Consider the following 21037-nt stretch of genomic DNA (forward strand, 5'->3'; position numbering starts at 1 on the left):
GCCTTCCTGTCCCTCTCCTAACCAAAGAGACCTGAGGGTCGCTCCAACCGTACCACAAACCCTGTCTCTGCTCCTGTGCAATGCCAGGTCTATTAAGAACAAAACCCATATAATACATGACCTGCTTGAGGATAACAACTGTGACCTGGCTTGCATTATTGAGACCTGGCTTGGGCCTGAGGGAGAAGCTGTATGGGCTCAGGCCCTACCTGCCGGGTACTCAGTGAAGGACCAGACCAGGTTAGGTGGGCGGGGAGGGGGTGTTGCCTTGGTGCATAAGAACACCTTGTCTTTAACCAGGAACCATGTGCGTCAAATTTCCTATATCGAGTGTATTTACCTGACCCTGAAGGCCAGAGACAGTCTAGGGATTTTGTTGGTGTATCGGCCACCCCGTGCGCTAACAGACTCCCTTAACGAGCTGACACAGTTGGTCTCGGAGTTGATGCTGGAGTCCCCCAGGCTTTTGGTCCTGGGAGACTTCAACATCTCCCTCGCGGCCAACTATGTTCCATCCGGTGCGGCTTGAGAATTCATGGAGACCATGACAGCCATGGGCCTGTCACAACTGGTCTCAGGGCCTACGCATTCTGCGGGTAATACACTCGATTTGGTCTTTTGTACGGACATGGAAATTCCGTGGGCGGAAATATCGAATATTTCCCCCTTGTCATGGACGGATCATTTCCTGGTGGAGGCAAAAATCAAGGCTTCTACTCAGATCCCCCCCGGGGGTGGCGGACCTATTAAAATGGTCCACCCTCGAAGGCTGATGGAACCCAAAAGGTTCCAGGAAGCCTTAGAGGGGTATACGGTTGGAACCGACGGCCACTCTGTTGATGCCTTGACTGATATCTGGGATATCAATCTTTCCAGGCCTATACACAGTATTGCTCCCAAGCACCCTCTCAGACCTGCTTCCAAAAGGAAGCCCTGGTATACGGAAGATCTCCGGGCAAGGAAGCGGGTTCTGCGACAGCTAGAGCACCGCTGGCGGAAACACCAGCGCTTATCTGACCAGACTCTCCTAGACCATCTTTTGAAGGACTATGGAGAGGCGATACGTGCAGCTAAGAATTCGTTCTATGGTGCACGTGTCGCGTCCGCGGAGTCGTGTCCGGCAGAGTTGTTCAGGGTTGTGAGGGAGCTAACTCAGCTCCCTCCGGCCCCGAACCAGATCCTTGAACCTACTAAGGCCTGCTGTGACCGTTTTAACAACTTCTTCACGGATAAAATCTCTCGGATAAGCGAAGATCTGGATGCCAGTATTAGAGCAGAGACCAGAGTAGAGGCGCCCAGAGCTTCCGTGGACTTGGTTAAACTGGATCATTTTGAGTCTGTAAGTACCGAGGATGTGGACAGGATCCTTGGGAGTGTTAGGAAGACGACCTGCTCTCTCGATCCCTGTTCCTCATGGCTGGCGGCTCAGGGGGGACCGGATCATTAATACATCTTTTAGGGATGGGCAATTTCCATCGAATTTAAAATTGGCCACTGTAAGACCTTTATTAAAAAAGCCCTCCCTTGACCCCCTGATGCACAATAATTATCGGCCTGTATCGCTGTTGCCATTTTTGGGTAAGATGATCGAGAGGGCGGTTGCGATCCAGCTCCAATCGATCCTGGATGAAACGGATTATCTAGACCCATTTCAAACCGGCTTTCGGGCGGGCTACGGGGTTGAGACTGCCATGGTCACCTTGGTCGATGACCTCCGTCTGGGCATTGACAGGGGAAGCGTGTCCCTGTTGGTGCTCTTAGACATCTCAGCGGCTTTCGATACCATAGACCATGGTATCCTTCTGGAGCGCCTGGCAGAGGTGGGAGTCGGGGGCACTGCGCTCCAGTGGGTCCGGTCCTACCTCTCTGGGAGGTTCCAGATGGTGCAGCTGGGAGACGTGTGCTCCGACAAGAGACCCCTAACATCTGGGGTCCCTCAAGGAGCCATTCTGTCTCCCATGCTATTTAACATTTACATGAAACCACTGGGAGAGATCATCTGGAGACATGGGGCGCGAGGTTATCAATACGCTGATGACACCCAAATAATTTTCTCTATGTCTCCGACTGATGCAGTGACCGGGGATGGCATCTCTCCTCTCGTGGCTTGTCTGGAGTCGGTAATGGGCTGGATGAGGGAAAACAGACTCAGCTTGAATCCAGAGAAAACGGAAGTACTCGTGATAGGCTCCCCTGGCCCAGGGATGGCGGTGGTTCCACCTGTTCTGAACGGGATCACGCTTCCCGTGAAGGACTCTGTACGCAGTCTGGGGGTGCTCCTTGACTCGCCGCTCCACCTTACATCTCAGGGGGATGCGACGGTCAGGAGCACCTGTTATCAGCTTCGGCTGATACGCCAGCTGCGTCCCTACCTGAGCCGGAGGGACCTAGAAACAGTGGTACATGCTCTGGTAACCTCTCGGTTGGATTTCTGCAATGCGCTCTACATGGGGCAACCCTTGTACCATACCCGGAAGCTGCAATTAGTGCAAAATATGGCAGCAAGACTGGTCACTAATATACCTAGGACCAGTCATATAACACCGGTCTTAAAAGACCTACACTGGCTGCCTATTCGCTTCCGGGCGCAATACAAGGTGTTGGTTATAACCTATAAAGCCCTAAATGGCTTGGGCCCAGAGTACTTAAAGGACCGCCTCTCTCCGTACAATCCGCCCCGCACACTCAGATCCACCGGGCAGCATCTGCTAAGAGTTCCGGAGGCTAGATAGGTTAATACCACTAGAAGGGCCTTTTCCACCTCGGCTCCTACCCTCTGGAACTCGCTGCCCATCGAGCTCTGTTCAGCAACCTCCCTGGCCCAATTTAAGAAGGGGCTGAAAACGTTCTTCTTCAAGCAGGCTTACCCCTGATTTTTTGCCCTGAGAGCCTCCTCTTCCCCCCTCCCCCTGTTAGTAATTTGTGATTTGGCACAAGTTCTTTTATTGTGTTATTGTTTTTAACTGTATTGTTTTAATCTGTATCGTTGTATATTATTATTATTATTATTGTTGTGCACCGCCCTGATGTTTCGAAGGGCGGTATATAAATAAAGTTTTTATTATTTATTATATTATTATTCTTTTTGGCTTTCTCTCAACCAAATAGGCCTCCTTATTTGATCACTTGATCCTATCACTGAATGTTTCAATCCTACCACTGGATTTATTTATTTATTTATTTATTTATTTATTTATTTATTAGAGTACTTATATCCCATCCTTCAGCCCTAAAGGCTATCAAAGCAGCTTATTATTATTATTAACCTTTATTTATAAAGTGCTGGAAATTTACACAGCGCTGTACATACAATCTTTTTAATTGGATGGTTCCCTGCCCTAAGGCTTACAATCTAAAAAGACACGACACAAAAGGAGAAGGGGAAGGGGATGAGGGCCAGCAGTTCTTCTCTACCTCCGAGGCCTGGATCAGGGGAGATGGACTGGAGGGAGGACATAGCAATACAGGAAATGATTCAATAAAACAGGTAACAAAGGAACATCAAATAGCAAGTGACAATTATGCAATGCCTGGGAACGCTTCTCTGAACAGGATGGTCTTCAACTCCGTTTTGAAGCTGGTTAAAGAAGTGATGGCTCTTGCTCGCGGGGGAAGAAGGTTCCAGGAGTGAGGGGCAGCGAGTGAAAAGGGGCGAATCCAAGATGGGGCAGAGGAAATCCTGGGCTGGGACAGCAGACCTTGACTACCAGAACTGAGGACCCTAGTGGGAAGGTGAGGAGAAAGAAGGTCTGATAAGTAAGGAGGGGCCAGTCCATGGAGGCCTTAAATGTTGACAGCAAGAGCTTGTACTGAATGCAGAAAGGGAGGGGGAGCCAGTGAAGGGATGCCAGCACAGGAGAGATGTGGTCAGAGCGGTGGGCGGATGTCATAATGCGTGCAGCTGAATGCTGGACAGAGATTAAAGGACGGAGGTGAGAAAGAGGAAGCCCAGCCAGGAGAACATTACAGTAATCAAGTCGTGAGACCACAAGGGCATGGACCAGGATCTTGGCAGAAGAGGCGGAGAGATAAGGTCGGATTTTGGCAATATTGTATAGTAAGAATCGGCAAGCCTTGGCTGTGGTCTGGATCTGCGGGATACACGACAGAGAAGAATCAAAGATAAAACCAAGACTGCGGGCTTGCTGGACTGGTTGAATAGAAATGTTGTCAACAGAGACAGAAAAGGAGTGTTGAAGGGCGGACTTAGGAGGAAAGACAAGAAGCTCTGTCTTGGACATGTTGAGCTTCAAACGCCGATAGCGCATCCACTGCGAGACAGCTGCAAGACAGGACGAAACTTGCTGTTCAAGCCTTGGAGAACGGTCAGGGGCGGAAAGATAGAGCTGGGTGTCATCGGCATACAGATGGTAGGAGAAACCAAAAGAGCTAATGAGTTTACCTAAGGACTGTGTGTAAAGAGAAAACAGAAGGGGACCCAGAACAGAGCCCTGGGGAACTCCAACAGATAAGGGAACAGGAGAAGAAGTCTGACCACCTGCAACCACTGCAAAAGATCTGCCAGACAAATAAGATCTAAACCAGTCGAGAACAGAGTCTGAGAACCCAAGGTCAGAGAGTATATCAACTAGAAGACGGTGATCAACGGTGTCAAAGGCTGCAGACAAATCGAGAAGGATGAGAACAGAGTAAAGGCCATTAGCCTTGGCCTGTAAAAGGTCATTCGAGATCTTAGTGAGAGCTGTCTCTGTGGAATGCCTTGGGTGGAAACCAGACTGAAAGGGATCAAGGATGGAGTTGGCTTCAAGAAACTCAAGACAGCGCGAATAAACAACCCGTTCCAAAACCTTAGAAAGAAAGGGGAGAAGAGAAATCGGACGATAGCTAGACAAAGAGGAGGGGTCAAGAGAAGGTTTTTTCAGAATTAGGGAAATGAGAGCATGTTTGAAGTCCGACGGGAAGGAGCCTGTAGAGAGAGAGAGATTGAAGATATGGAGTAGCGAGGGCAGAAAAGAGGGAGCTATAGAAGCTTACAATTATTATTTTTAATTAGATGGTTCCCTGCCCTCAGGATCATTCACTTCCACTATTAGATCCCACTGCACGGCACAAAAAGTATTATATATGCATAGATAGCAGTGTGTTAATTTCACAGAATTTTTATTTTATTTTATACCACCTTTATTCTATCTATGCTATATTTATTTATTTTTGTATTCATGTCTTTACTATATTCTTCCATTTTTCATTACATTGTTGTTGTGACTTTCCACTTGCTAGCATGGATAACTGGCCATTATTGCTAACTCGTGGACCTTTATTTTCCATTCTTTAATAGTGGGTCCTTTTCCTTATTCCAATATCTCGCATAGATTATGCGGGCCACCGTTAACATATAAATTAGTTTACTGTTATCTTCCTGATTCATATTCATATTTGCTGTCTCTGTTATATTTAATAAGAATAGTTCCGGTGTTAGAGGTAGGTTCTTTTGCATACTTTTTTCAATTCTCTTATGTATATTTTTCCAGATTTTTTTACTACTTTGCACTGCCACCACATATGGTACAGTGATCCTATCTTTTTTTAAAACAGCGATTCTCATTTCTTCTCTTAATTCTTGCTAGTTTAGATGGTGTTCTAGTGTATCTAGTTCTTTAAATAAAATAAATAATTTATCTATTTCTGCAAACTCAAATAACTTCACAATCTAGTCTTCAGTCAACGGGCTCCCTGTATTTCCCCACGTCTGAGCAAATAGTAATCTTGCTGCTGTAATCATATTTTCTAGAATTTGTTCATGTTGTTGTTTTATCTGGTCGTCCATCAACCCCAATAAAAAAAATTCTGGCTGAAATTCTATTTTTGTCTTGAGAATTTTCTAAATCATCTCATGAATCTGCCACCAAAACATCTTTGCTTTAGCACAAGTCTGCCACACATAAGTCCCTTCTTTTGACTCACATTTCCAACACACATTTCTGACCCTTTATACATTTTATTTCAGAAAGTGAATAAAGTTTTTTTTTAAAGAGTGGGATTCTTTTTTGCAATTCTGTGATGAAAGAGGTGAGAAAATGACATTTGCAGGCTTTGAAAATTAGTTTTACTTTTGTTAGAAAAATAGTAGAAGTATACAGTATATCTATTTAGGGGTTTTTTGGGGGGGAGTGAATTTGAATATACAGTTGTCCCTCCATTGTTGCAGGGGATCCGTTCCGAAACCACCCCCCCATGAAAATGGAGACTTGCGCATATTCAAGCCTCATAGGCTTGAATGGGGCACCCCCATGTGCGCACCATTGGAAATAGCAGAGGTCACCCCTCTGCGGGTTTTCGAGGGTGTGGATCCCAGATCCGCGAGTTAGGAGGGATGACTGTACATTTAATAATATCAGTAAGAAAGAGTACAGTCAATTTTTAATATTGTGTGTGTGTGTTTTGGTGTAGTTTAGTTTAGGGGTTAGTTTAACAGAAGTAGTAAGTTTTTTTATGTATGATTATATAATTATTGTTTTGGTGGTTGATGTATTTTTTATATGTATCTTATTTTATGTTTAATAAAAATTACTAGGGAAAAAAAAGATAGACCTAGTTTTAACAAACTAGACATAGGAATGCTGCTCTTGCTGATACTCCTCCTCCTCCCTTCTCTATGTTTACAGAGAACAGAGGCCCAGAAACTAACAGAGACTAACCCATTACTTTCCACTCATACATGAGTAGGTTAGCATGGTGGAGGGACACTTAGATGGTGGAGGGACAATTTTTTGTTACTATTTGCTAGTATTACAAAGAACAGCCTTCAAGAGACAATAGGAGGTTAAACAGGGATATAACAGCAGACATGCATAGCTATTTAGATGTAAAACAACAACAAAACAGATCATAGAAAGGCTTTGAATAGGTATAATCACCTTCTTTTACTGGTTATGGCTTATTTAACAATAAGATTACTAGTGAAAGGCAGTACAAGATATATGTGGCCCCCATTACTCTCATTTTAATCTACTTTATCCTTTGTTAGAGCTTGTTAAAGTAATAGGAGTGTGGACTTAACATGCAGTCAAACCGACAGCGACACATTCAGCAAGAGCAATAGGAGCATGCAATTACAGCAGAAATAGTGCACTATCAGCATTTTTCTATTTTACATCAATCATTCCCTCCTATTTCTAATATTCAAAGATAGGTACCAAAGAGGAACATATCAGCATGCTTGGGGTACTTTAGTGTCTGCAGAAGTGTGAAACATTTGGAAGTGAGGAACCCAAAAAAAATGTCCACTGAGGACTGAGAAAGCTAGGATGCTGTGTGTTTACTGGAAGAAAGAAGACCAGAAAACAGGGAAAAGGGAGGCAAATGGAAGAGAAGAAGATATGACTGGCTTGCTGGATTAACAGACAGTTGCATTCCATGCTGACATATTTTCTGTCAGATCCTGTTTGTATTTATAAAATATACAAATGTTCTAAGTGTATAAAAATGCCCATTAAATGTCAATATGATTACTTCTTCCACATAGTATCTGGAGAAAATGTAAAATTAACAGTACAAAAAATGCAACACAAAGAGAGAGATTTGGAGCAATTCATTGTCAAATGTTGAAGAACAAACAACTGTGACAGAACGGGGGTGGGGGGGAGGCCTTAAATGGTTCACCACAAGACTTTTCAAAGAATATCTTTTGTGCAGGTTTTCTGCTGCTCACAGCCCGAAATAATTGCTGCTTTGGCAGCACTCCAGAATTAACTCCTTTGTAGATCTGATCAGCTGCTACTTCTGTGCCATATTTCATTTTCAAACAGATTTTGCTCTCCTTGGGAATAATGATGGCATCACACAGATTTAGCTATGTGGTAATTATCACTGAAGGTGAACCAAAGCTGTCAGGAAAGGAGAATAATTTTTTTCCAGAGAAGGAAATCATGGAAAGGTCCCCCTATTTTGCTTCAGCCCTAATTTGTAATCATTACAGTGCCTTATCTTGCCAATAAAGAATATCTAGTTCTGCATTAGTTCTGCATCAGTTTATTGCCAACACTTGAAATGAAACAGAATTCAAGAAATGTGGGAGAGAGAAAGACAAGCAATTGACACATTATATGGAAGGGGTGAAGGTTATGTGCAAAGCAAATTACCAGCAATAGTAATTCTGCACAGGGTTTAGGCCCCAGATGAACATACATACAAAATCTCATCAAAGGAGGACACATGGAAAACAGTCAATAGGGGATGTACAGACAGGCCAAAATAAAGCTGCTTCGGGTCACTTTGGAGGTATGCTGTTTAAATGATGCATGCATCCTAAGAGGCCAGAAGCCGCACCAAAGCCACAATCCAGTCATAAGGACTGGAGCACAGCTTTGGCAAAGCTTCTGGCCTCTTAAGATGCATGTGTCATTTAAACAGCATACTTCCAAAGTGACCCAAAGCAGCTTTATTTTGGCCTGGCCTGTCTGTATGGGCCCAATAGGCATTTATTTCGTACATCATTGTGGTATATGTATAATGTCACTGGAGTCTAGGTTCTTTTCACTCTTTGCCATGCACTCCTAGTAATCACAACAATCTTTAAATTTAGTGGTGACAAAACTGGAAACAAACAGTGTGGGGCATTCTAAGTCAATTACTACATAATAGAGCAAAATACTGCACAGAAATGTCAGATTTAAAAATACAGAAAAATGTGTGTTTTTCTGATTTTGTATGACAAAATCTTATAGATAAAGTAAAATTCTGTCACTTTCGGGAACTGTATGAATTAATTACACCATTTGTAACTAGGACTGCCTCTCTTGACCCTTTAGCACAATTTCTCTGTGGATCTTCCCCTATTCTGGTGCAAGGTGTAATAATTTATACATTACCCCCTGGAAATTGCTTGCTATTCTGAGGAACGGATTTAACAACTAAAGCTCCCATAGGAAAACATGGATGCAAGTCAAATCCGCAATAAGCATTTCTTCTTTCTATTTATGGCTCAAAACTGCCTATAAAATTTTCTGTGGAAATATTTCAAGATCAAAAGCCTCCATACTATGAACAGCAGCTACCAGTAAACAACATAATCATTTTGAATGGAAGAAAAGAACTATAATTTTCCATGCCACTAGAGAAAGATGGCTCTTTCTTTTTGACACACAAAGAGATAAAACAGAGAAATAAAATTTCTACCAAAAGACAGGGTCTCAGAAAAGAACCAAGAGATATATTTACATATATATCTCTCTGGTATAAACAGAGCAACATTGCTGAACCAAACATAAACTTTGCTAATATGTAGAATCTGATTATTTGAAACTTAAGAAAGGTCTGATACAGTGATGGCTGAGATTATAAGGCTTAACAGAAAGTTCCTAATGCAGTCCTAACATGAAAGAAATCACTTACAGTAGTCTCAAATTGGGGAAATAATTAGTTAATCAGCTCACTAAACATTAATTTCTTAGCTTTCCGTACCAGCGTGGTTCAACGTACTGGGTTTTCTGATCAATGCAGAAGTTAATCCCTATACTCTAAAATTAACTTGTTTTAGGATACTAGACTCTTGTTCTGGCAGATTCAGTAAGACAAGAAGGCCTAAAAAAGAGGAAGATTGTGATCAGGGGAACTGCATCACATGGCTCTGTTACTAATTCAGAATTCAGCAGATTCAGTCATGGAAGAAAGTTTTCTGCCTGTTTCAAAATTTTCTGATTAAGAATTCTCCTTTGATACATAGAATCACAGAGATGGAAGGGACCACAACGGCCATCCAATCTGACCCCCTGCCATGCAGGAACTCAGAATCAAAGCATCCCTGACAGATGGCCATCCAGCCTCTCCAAAGAAGGAGACCCCACCACACTCCAGGGGAGTGTGTTCCACTGTCATACAGCTCTTACTGTCAGGAAGTTCCTCCTAATGTTTAGTGATTAATCTTTGCAACAAGTCACTTATTGATGCACTTGTGGAACAGTATTCCATGGCTGAAATTAACACACTTGTCCTTCTTATCATTTAACTCCTTATTAACTTTTAGCAAACAAGATGTTTGAATGATAAAAGAACAGCATATATGTTGGTAAAAGTGGAATGAGGGGGAAAGAAAAGAAATGTGACGCATCAGTGACAAACCAGAACTAAATAGAATGTAAGATGAGATGGGATAGATCTTTCCTTGAGATTTTGGAGAACCACTACAGAATGGATTTTCCTGGCCTAACTGCATGAGTCAGTACAAGACAGCTTCAGTGAAGGACCAATAGCATACAGCTATCATTATACAATCTATGATAACATGAAGCTGCTTATGAGAACATACTCTCTGTGAGTACAACTACTTGGTGTGAAATGAAGAGTATTTAATAGGTATTTAGTACAGTACGGTACTTAATTAAACATGAAGGAGGCTTCAGAACTTAGAACTTTAAATTTTTCATTCCTTTTACTTGTTATGATGTTTGAGGAGTAATTCATTGTCACTTCTCATTATAATGTTTGAATAACTTCATTACAAGTTTCATTGCTCGTCACTTTTTGTTACACCTTTTAACTGTACGATTAAGAAAATAGTATAAAGTATGCGGGGGGGGCCTGTCAAAATGCATTTTAGAAAGTACTTGTTGCCTCAATTAAATAACGCTGTTCCCTCTAGTTGCATAGCTTTTGCAATGCAGCTTCCTTACATCCTCATGTGTACGTTGACTACCTTATTAGTAACTTGTTACTTCCCAACTGTCTTTTGGGGGTCTTTTTCTTGGGACAATGCTAATCATATAATTTTCTGTCAGTGTCTGTGGCAGCTGCTAAGAAGGCTGGGGCAGCCTTAACTTTTAGACAATATAAATTTATGTAAAAGGCAAAAATGGACAATTTTACTTACTTGCTCATAATTAAAGCTGTCTAGCATGCCCAGCACAAGACCTTGAATTTCTCCAAGTTTTCCTCTTCCGTACACTGGATCCTATATAAAAATCATTACAAATTTATGTTACTCTACATTTATTAAAACAGATTGAGAAACGTAATATACACTATAACTATTTTAGAGTGAAAGTGAGGAAATACATTTGGTTGATAAGTATTGACAGTTTTGACAGAAATCTACCACTTCTTATCTACCGATAGTCAAATTGGTAGGACTTGCAAAGCAAATAGTTAAATCTGTATCTTCTAAATGAATAGTTAAATCTATATCTTCTAAACAGTTCAGTGTTTATAAATATAGTACAACTCCTGTGTCCAAGAGGATACATTCCCACACTTATTATGGATAATTAAAATTGCAGATAATGGCTAACCCTATTTTTTTAAAGAATATTTTTACTGAAAAATAAATCACAAAAAAGCAAAAGGTACAGTAAAAATGTAAATATAGTGATAGCATGACAACTTTTAAACAACTATTATATCATATATACACCTTGAAAACAATTACATAAATAAATCCTACTTCATCTTTTACACCTTTATGCTTAGATTAAGATTTCACCTCATCCTAATTTCCGTCCTAGTGAGAATACCCTTCATATTTTGTGTAATATGATATCATGATATCTCTGCCTTAAATTAGATCTCTTTTGGTCATGTCATCTTTACTTCTATAAAATAACATTACTACCAACTTTTTTGTAAAACTGCAAAATAATCTCCATCTCAAATTTGTTATACTAGGGCCCGTTACAGACGGGCCTAAAAGTACGCGCTCCGTGCATACTAGGGTTAGAAAGGAATGTCCTTTCCGGACGCTCCCAACCCTAGCACGCACGGAGCGCACACAAAATGGTGGTGGCTGTTCCACACAGCTGCCACCATTACACCGTCACAACCGCGCTGCCTCCAAACGAGGCGGCGCAGACGTGACGTCTTTGCGCCGCACGAGGGCGCCTAGAGTGCCCTTTCCGTGGTGCAAGAAGGAGCTCCAAAATGGAGCTCCTTCTGGGGTTTGCGTCGCTGGGCGCAGCCTTTACATGGCTGCACCCAGCGACGCAGAGGAGAAAGGGGCCAAGCGGCCCCTTTCTCCTCCTCCCTGTCATCACCGGGTGTCCTTGAGGCTTGAAGCCCCAAGGACACCCCTTTCCAGGCCGCGGTGAAGCGGCCTTTTGCCGCTTCCCCACGGCCTGCAAAGCGGCGGATCGGGGCCTTGGAGGCTGCCGGTCTGGCAGCTGGGGCCCCGATACAGCGAGGAAAAGGGCAAGTGCAGGCCGCCCCAAACGGGCGGTCTGTAACCCGCCTAAGTATTCTTACATTTTTCCCCTCCAATATTTTATAACAGGTTCCCAGTCTTCCACTTTTATTGGTGGGTTCTCATTAATTCTCCATGAAAACCTATCTAATTCTCTCACATCCATCAATTTGTTTAACCACTCTTCAGTTAAAGGTGTTTGATTAAGTTTCTGTTTTTGTGTCTCACTGCTGATATCAAATATGGAACTATTCTCTAATATTTTTTCTCTAGCTCTAGCTCTTTATCTATGTGAGTTATATGTAGAAAATAAGAGTTCTGCTTTAACTGACCAAAGTGTTTTCCTCTCCTTTCATATGCAATTGCTACAGTGAGAGAACAGAAATTCCCTAGTGCAATCAATGAGTCTGTAAGTCTTCTTTTGTAAAGAAGTTTTGGTTCAGTCATGTGTGAGGTATAATTATAGAAGGCTAACATGCAGCCTCATGAGAAAAGGTCAGAAGGATTTTCATTATTTACAATTTTGTAACAATCCTAAAACTGTTTCTAGCATTCTGTTTAAATTTTTAAATTTTGTAGTTGTGGAAAAAAACATATGCCCAGAGATTCAATTTAAAGTAAGATCTCCAGGCTCAAAAACAAACTAATTCATTGCTTCTTTTGAATGTAGGGAATGGGTGCAGGTATCCTCTTTTAAACATGAGTGGCACCTGGGCAATTCAATTGTAACAGAAAAGGGTATAATAAAAACTAATGGGTGCAAATTGTGTACACGTATTAAAAATACAGTATTTCCTTCCATTTATCTATTTGAACAAACTGTTAAAGTTTGTTATCTTTGGGAAACTGGGGTAGATATATGTTACAAACAAACTTTTTAAGAATAGTGTAAGCTTTAAGAAGGAGACCCCCACCACACTCCAAGGGAGTCTGTCCCACTCTCAAACAGCTCTTACAGCCAGGAAGTTCCTCATAATATTTAGGGATCTCTTTTCCTGTAGCTTGCACCCATTGCTCCGGGTCCTATTCTCTGGAGCAGCAGAAAACAAGCTTGTGCCATCCTCAATGTGACATCTTTCAAATAATTATACAGAACTATCAGGTCATCCCTTAACTTTCTCTTCTCCTGGCTAAGCATATGTAGCAGCTCCCTTGGCCACTCCTCATAGGGCATGGTTTCTAGACCCTTCATCATTTTGGTCTCCTTCCTCTGGACATGCTCCAGCTTCTCAACATCCTTTTTGAAATGTGGAGTCCAGAACTGGACACAGTATTCAAAGTGAGGCCTGACCAAAGAAGAATAGAGCAGCACTCTTACTTCCCTCGATCTAGACACTATGCTTCTATTGATGCAGCCTAGAATTGCATTGACCATTTTAGCTGCCATGCCATCTGATCTTTGATCAGAGTTCCTGCATGGCAAGAGTTGGACTGGATGGCCCTTGTGGTATCATCCAACTCTACGTTTCTATGAGTCTATGATTCTATATAGTAACAAAATAACTGAAAGAACTAATTTTTTAAAAAAACTGGAGCATATATCAGGGATGCTTCATAATTAATTTATGAGCTAAATGAGACTGTACTACTACTTGAGTTGCTGTGGATTCTGAATAAAAATGTTAAGCTCATTCAACATTTTGGAAAGTGTCAGAATGTACAATTCAGGACATCTCCAAGCAAAACAGATTGTGCTCATAGGTCAAATATAAACTAAGGACTAGCAGTATCAGCACCAGCAGGAAAGTCCAAAATTCTATCTGTGGCACAGAATATCCATTCTAAATGCCCTCTTTTCTGTACCTTTCCTGCCTCCAATTTAGTGCTAAAACATATGAAACAGAAGTTGCACTTTTGATAGGCTCTAATCAGAAGTTAGCTGAAAAATGATTGTCCATTACAAAATTACACAGTGGCTAAAATAATATCTTACCCACATATTTCTTTATTTGAGAAGATTCTGCATTAGGTTCCTTAATTTCTGTTTGACAACTGCAAATGTATTTATAAATTAGGTTCTGATTTCTAAACTTTATACTGGAGATACATCCACACAAATATGGTTGTGTCTTTTGGGGTCACATTCAGCTTCCAGTAAGTGCATTCTATTTTAACATGTATAATTTAAAAGCAGCAGCACTGAAAGTACACCATGCTGAGGCATCATATAAATTATGGAGAACAACTGGGAAGTCTGGGCCCTTAACACAGCATGTACGTGATCCATGACATACAGCAATCTATTTTTATCTGTTAGAGAGCCCATTACTCTTTTCTGATGTACTCTCTCTAATACTGTGTATATGTCATAGGGGGGAAAAACAAATAGAAGGGAAACTGAAGAAGACACAGACAGCAATGGAAAAGAAGGCATCTGTCTGATGAATCTATGGCCTGTTCCAGACTGCCAAAATAAAGCTGCTTCAGGTCTCTTTGGAGGTATGCTGTTTAAATGATGCATGCATCCTAAGAATCCGGAAGCTGCACCAAAGCTGCACTCCAGTGCTTAGGAATGGAGTGTGGCTTTGGCACGACCTCCGGACTTTTAGGACCCATGCATCATTTAAATAGCATACCTCCAAAGAGACCCGAAGCAGCTTTATTTTGGCAGTCTGTAACAGGCCTATGAAACTAGTAAGGGATTAGGACCATGATCATTTCAATAGACTGTGTAGATAAAGGCTGATGTGCCCTTGAAAGCTGGCAATTTGCCTAAGACTCTATAAAGTTGGTGGTGCAAGTTTCAATTCAGTATCTCATATTGTACTGGCTTGTGCATTGTACAGAGTATTTTCACATGACTGTTCATTTTGAAATGGAAAATATGACAGAACTGTTATTTTAGTAGCATGATGATGTGTATATGCAGGCTCAGGCAAGCGAGAACTTGGTTGGCAAGATACAGTAGTAGCAGGTAGATCCTGTTAAGTAGCAGTAGTGAATTCCCATTCCCAGCTTGGCCTTTCAAGTAAATATACACAGATTTATTTTTTTAATGAAGCTAACAGATTTATCCTTCCCTCTCTAAACCTACTGATCAGTTGAGAGGAAATTAAAAGGGCCAAATTTCACTCTGATTGATCCAATTTTTTTTTGTGTTCAACTAGTCTACTTATAATGTTAAGTGATCTTTATCCAGCAACCTCATTACCAAAAATGCATAAATCTTGCCCACAGCAATGTGAATCTCAACCTTTTTGGTTATTCACTTTAGTACTTTTAATCAACTGAGAGAGAAGACCCTAAAATGTACAGTCGCCCCTCCGTTATTGCAAGGGATCTGTTCCAGACCCCCCTCCAAGTACACAGGAATCTGCTGATATCCAAGCCCTATTGGCTTGAATAGCGCCATGCCCCTGCAGGTACCCCCAGGTGCGGGCCCCCATTTTAAGTCCCTTCATTTGCCCCTTGCAAGTAAGCAAGGGACACGGATTCAAAGTCTGCACAAACAGAGGGACGACATACCTTTGACTTAAGTTTCTAAAACTAAGACTTCTTTCAGATGTCATTCTAGACCAGTGGTCCTCAAACATTTTTGGGCTACCGCCCCCTTTCCTCTTGGGCAACAACCCTAGTGTCCTCTTTGGGGCATTTTTTTTTAATATATTAGGGTTATTGTTCTACTGCAAATTCAAAACAACCAATCTTGGTTGCTGTTCCCTTTGCACCCAGTCATCTGATCAACTTGCGTCTGGTGAATCACTGTTACTAATCTCCTTATGCCCTAAGTTTTATCCTCGACTTATCCACAGGTCACATCAAAATCCCTGATTTTGGCCCCAAAACCTGCCCTCGACTAATAATAATAATAATAATAATAATAAATTTTATTTCTATACCACTTTTCCAAAGATCAAAGCAGTTTACAGTCCATAAAACCAAGTACAACACATCTCATAAAAATCCATATTACAAATATACAATATATAACACTACAAACTCCAACACAATCATTCAAAGGGTAAAGCAGAGAATCGATGGCAACAGAATACACAGCTTCATTCTTCAGGGGGGAAGGCTTGACAAAAGAGAAGGGTTTTCAATCTCTTTTTAAATGTTTCTAGAGGGGTCAGCTTATAGTCGAGTATATACGCTAATTATTAAAACAACTGCAGAGGACAGGCATGAAATCATGACTGAGAAATAAGGAAATGTGAGACACAGTCATTTCAAGAAGTTGACCCCAGCTTGAAAAAACCTTCAAACTTTTGAGTTCAGCAAGTGTAGGCGAATCTTTGGGATTGTCTGTCAAAGAACAGGTTGTTTACCTATAACTGTGGTTCTTCAACTGATAATCTGTGAACTCACACATATGGGTTGTTCTGTGCATGCACACTGACTATTGGAAACCTCTAGAGCTAAAAACAAACAAACAAATAAACACTGTATTTAGCAAGAGTCCCACCCTCTTTTATCACACGTGTCCCTGTTGGCTCCCAATGAAAGACTTTATCTGCGTATCAAAGCCTGGACAGTGCTATAATGGTGAATGGCACAATTAAGATATTCAAGGGATCTTGCAGTCGCTTTGAGACTAGCTGAGACAAAGAAATTGGTAGCAAAGATTTCACAGGCTTAAATCTACTTCATCATATACATGAAATGAAGTGCCTCGGGGCAGATATTTATACCTATGAAAGAGTAGGTTGTGTGCGTGAATAGCAACAGAAATGCAAAACTTTTGGGTATGATCAGTTCACTTTTAACAATGGTTGTTGGGGGGCAAAGGTGGGAAGAAAGATGTTGTCTACAGCCAAGGTGAATAGACAACCATATGAATGGTGGAGGGATTTGTTGGAATATAGGATGATGTTGGCTGGGAACCAGAAAGGAGATGTGATAAAATGGGCAAGAGAGCTCTCATGAGGTGTTAACTAGTGTTATCATTGTCTCTGTTTAATCCACTGTCTATGGACAAAGTGCTGGAGTGAGGATCCAATAAAGACAAAAACAGGAATGAAGAAGAGGATGGACATGGAGTTAATGAGTGAAAATCTTTTTGTTGCTGTTGGGAATGGGAAAAAGGAAGAAGCAGCACAAAAGAGCACATTAAACATAGAGGAGAAAAAACGCTACATATGATGTTGCAGCTACAATGGATAAAAATGAACTGAAGCTTTGAGCAGGAATCAGCATGTGTTTGTGTATGTGTGGATAGGGTGAACTCCTGCTTTTCTCAGCCCTAGAAGCTTCCAATCATTGCAGCCAAAAACACATATGTGTGAGTCACAGAACCATAAAGAACTACTATATATATGGAAAAATCACTGTTTTAATTTGATAATTCCCATAAATTTAATCAGAAACCTATGTAACAGTGGAATAACAATGTGTGTTCTGTTTGGCCCTGAAGTGACAGGATCAGACAAACAGACTGAAATTGGGATAGCGAGTGAACCCCTTCAATATGAGGGCCATAAGGATTCTGCTTGTGATACTCTTCAAAACAGATTGGCTGAAGACATACAATGACTGAGGAAGATGATTTCTATTATAAATGTTTGCATATCTGTCTAAAGTTTATCTTTCCTCACTCTTGTTCAGCCTTTTGGAGTGAGTTTACACTGTTTATAGTAAACATTTAATATACAGTTCGGTAAAATTCACAACAAATAAAATATATATACAATCTGTAAAATCTAGATTCAGCACAAATGTACCGAATGACTCTAGCAGAAGTCAGAAGTTGAAGAAGGAGAGATATTTCAAATTGCGAGTAATCATTTGCTTCCTTGTTTTTCTGCTAATTTTCCTCTATCCTACTCTTGGTTTTACTATTTGAAACTGCATTTAGTAATATGGGTTGCTTTTATTCAATTTATGTACTTTTTAGTAAGAAGCTGTATATTAGAAAGAAAACCAAGTACAACCAACCATTCATATCCACAGTTCTTCTGTTTCGGATACCACCATCCCCCACAGATGACAAAAAACACGGGGCTTCAAGTTCTCTTCTTCCCAATGGGGATGGACATGTACATGACCAAGCTGGCATGGCTGACTGTATAAAGGTCTAAATATATATTTCATACACACAAAACACAAGTGAAAAATAATATAAGTAATTCGTAACAGAAGCAACTGACTCCAGAGCACAGTCCACTAAAGGTACCTGGGTGTGGCCAAGTGCTGCTGTAGGACCAGATGCCTGAAGATTACCTGAAGTCCTAATCTGAAACCCCATATAGTCAGAACAGTTATTGGGACGGTACAAGCAACCACAGCCCAGTTCCTGCGCTGTCACTGACCAGATGGGCAGGGATAAAAATTACCCAATTGCTCTTAACTGAGAATCTGACTATGTTGCAAAGAAATCAAGATGTGTACCATTTTAAAATCTTGCATTTTATTTCATATCCCAAGTGATTCTACAAGTTAGCAGATACGTGTCAGTTATATCAGTGGACCATACAGTTAAATGTACTATCTAGTATTGAAGGTTGTAGTGGAACCAAAGTATGTGCAACACACATTTCTGTTTTAATACTGCTTATTCCTCAGAGCTGCCTGCAGTTTAATTCCAGTGGATTTAGAATGCTTATAATGCATTAAATTGTCACGTTTTGCTTAAATTTCCTCAGGTACAGCTCTGACTGACCCACAACCATATGGAAATAAATAATGATAACATTCCTTGATTCTAGAACATTCATATATTAAGGCATCAGAATTTATCTCATTTTAGAACATCCATGAGGGATTATGTCTTTGTGACACAATTTAATGCTTTCCTTTTCATCTCTCTTTGGATAGCATTCACCTACTTAATGGGATAAACCTCCTGTAATGCCCCAAAGGTTCTCCTAGCATCATTCCCAAACACTTACTTCATGTTCCTTTTAAACTACTACTAAATCCTCTGATGAGACAGATTAAGAATTCAAATCTAATGTTATTCACACTTAATAGTTTTAAATACATTCACAAGGGGCCATTGCAAAATTGAAATCATAATTCAGGTGTTTTTGCAGAAAACATCATTGAAATATTCCTGTTGCATTTAAGGATGCTTGTTAATCACATTTAGAATGAAGCAAGCAGCAAAAAAGGGTTATCTTGTTAAAACAAAGGCACACAGATTATTATAAAACCTCTTTCTAACCTAAAAAGCAGTTCAACAAGTTGGAATGTTAGTACTATTTACTTCTGAAAATTGATAATCCACCTGTTATAGATCATTCCCCCACCCACAGAATTATATTCAGAGCATGTAGACAGTACACTGTGCATTTGCTAAATGCATTTGATTTATTATTTAAATGCCAGTAATAATTATTTCTACCACTATCTGACAGCACCAACAGTAAGAGAGATGTCAGCATATGTGACAGGTGTCAGCATATGTCAGTATATGTGTGGCACATATACAATGTAACTCATGCTGTCTCAAGAAGTTTATCATTAAATACAGGCAGACAATCAAGGATTTATTCCTACTGTATGAAGGAAATTGAGGCACAATAACTAAGTTGACTTACTACATCTAATGCACCATAACTAATGAGATCATTATCCTATAGATGATTGTCTTCTGGTTTTGCTCATGTTTACATTGTAACTGAAACTAACAAGCAGCTTGTTAAATCATATTCTTCAGACTATTCCTTCTAAACCAGTGCTACAAAAGGTATGTTATACACTTTACAAATTACAGTTGACAGAAAGATACATTAATGTTGGAATGAAAGCACTAGTTTGGATAAAACTATAAAAGTCAACAGAGCTGGAAGCTAGGGATGAGAGGGCAGAGAAATACAGTTTACACTTTCCCTTTAAAAACATCATTTCCACTACAGAAAAACTATAACTGGTTAACTGTTACCAAAATGAGGCAAAAGATAACTTATTTAAATGACAATAAAGCAGCCCCCATTAGAGTTCTCACTGCAGTATTTCTCCAAAACACAAAATAATAGCTAAATACTGACCTCACAAAATACTATCAGACCAGATATTGCGAGTCTGGTACAGGCTGGGCCCCCCTTAGCTGAAATTCTGAAATCTTTAATACTCCAAAATCCAAAACTGTGAACCTGGCTGGCTGGCTGAGACAGTGACACCTTTGCTTTCTGATAGTTCTAAGTACACAAACTTTGCTTCATGTGCAAAATTATTTTAAAAATATACTGTAAAAAAATATCTTCAGGCTATGTGTATAATGTGTATATAAAATATAAATGCAGTGTCGAAGGCTTTCTTGGCTGGCATCCATAGTTTTTTGTGAGTTTTTCAGGCTATGTGGCCATGTTAGAGAAAAGTTTCTTCCTCACGTTTTGCCAGCATGTGTGGCTGGCATCTTCAGAGAATGTTTGCCTGGAAAGGACTTGGGTATATATAATGTGTGACTTGGAAAGGCAGGAGTGATTTGCATGTATATTGTTTTTATTGCTAATGGCAGGCCTCAGGGTGGAGGGTCTGCAAAAGAGGATTGATGTCTGCTTGATAGTGCTCATTGTCTGCTGGGAGATTTCTCATTTGCATTTGTTGAGTCTTTGTCTTGCTGTCTTTCAGGACTGATAGCCAAACCTTGTTTACTTTAAGGGTTTTCTTTTGTCTGTTGAAATTGTCCAGGTGTTTGTGGATTTCAATGGCTTCCCTGTGCATCCTGACATGGTAGTGGTTGGCATGGTCCAGAACTTCAGTGTTTTTCAATGGCTTCCCTGTGCATCCTGACATCCTGTTTGAAAACACTGAATTTCTGGACCATGCCAACCACTACCATGTCAGGATGAAACATCAGGAAGAAACTTTTCTGGAACATGGCCACATAGCCTGAAAAACCCACAAAAAACTAAAAATATAACTCTCACTCTCAACCTAAAAAAATAAGGGTAAATTCCTTCTGAACAAATTATGCCAAGAAAATCATGTGATCGGTTCACCTTAGGGTCACCGTACATCAGAGAT

At 40.6% G+C, this 21037-nt stretch overlaps 1 protein-coding gene across 3 annotated transcripts in view; it reads right to left on the reverse strand.

Moving 5' to 3' along the window:
• Positions 1-21037, reverse strand: part of VPS8 (VPS8 subunit of CORVET complex) — a 135377-nt gene that overhangs the window by 32159 nt on the left and 82181 nt on the right. For all 3 annotated transcript variants that reach the window (XM_089509435.1, XM_089509436.1, XM_089509438.1), the window contains one exon: positions 10829-10909. In XM_089509435.1, coding sequence (XP_089365561.1) covers positions 10829-10909 — 81 coding nt within the window. The remainder of the gene's footprint in view (positions 1-10828; positions 10910-21037) is intronic.

This window comes from Sceloporus occidentalis, unplaced genomic scaffold (assembly GCF_023333645.1).
Source record: "Sceloporus occidentalis isolate IW3139 unplaced genomic scaffold, rSceOcc1.0.p SCAF_2, whole genome shotgun sequence".
NCBI classification, from domain to species: domain Eukaryota; kingdom Metazoa; phylum Chordata; class Lepidosauria; order Squamata; family Phrynosomatidae; genus Sceloporus; species Sceloporus occidentalis.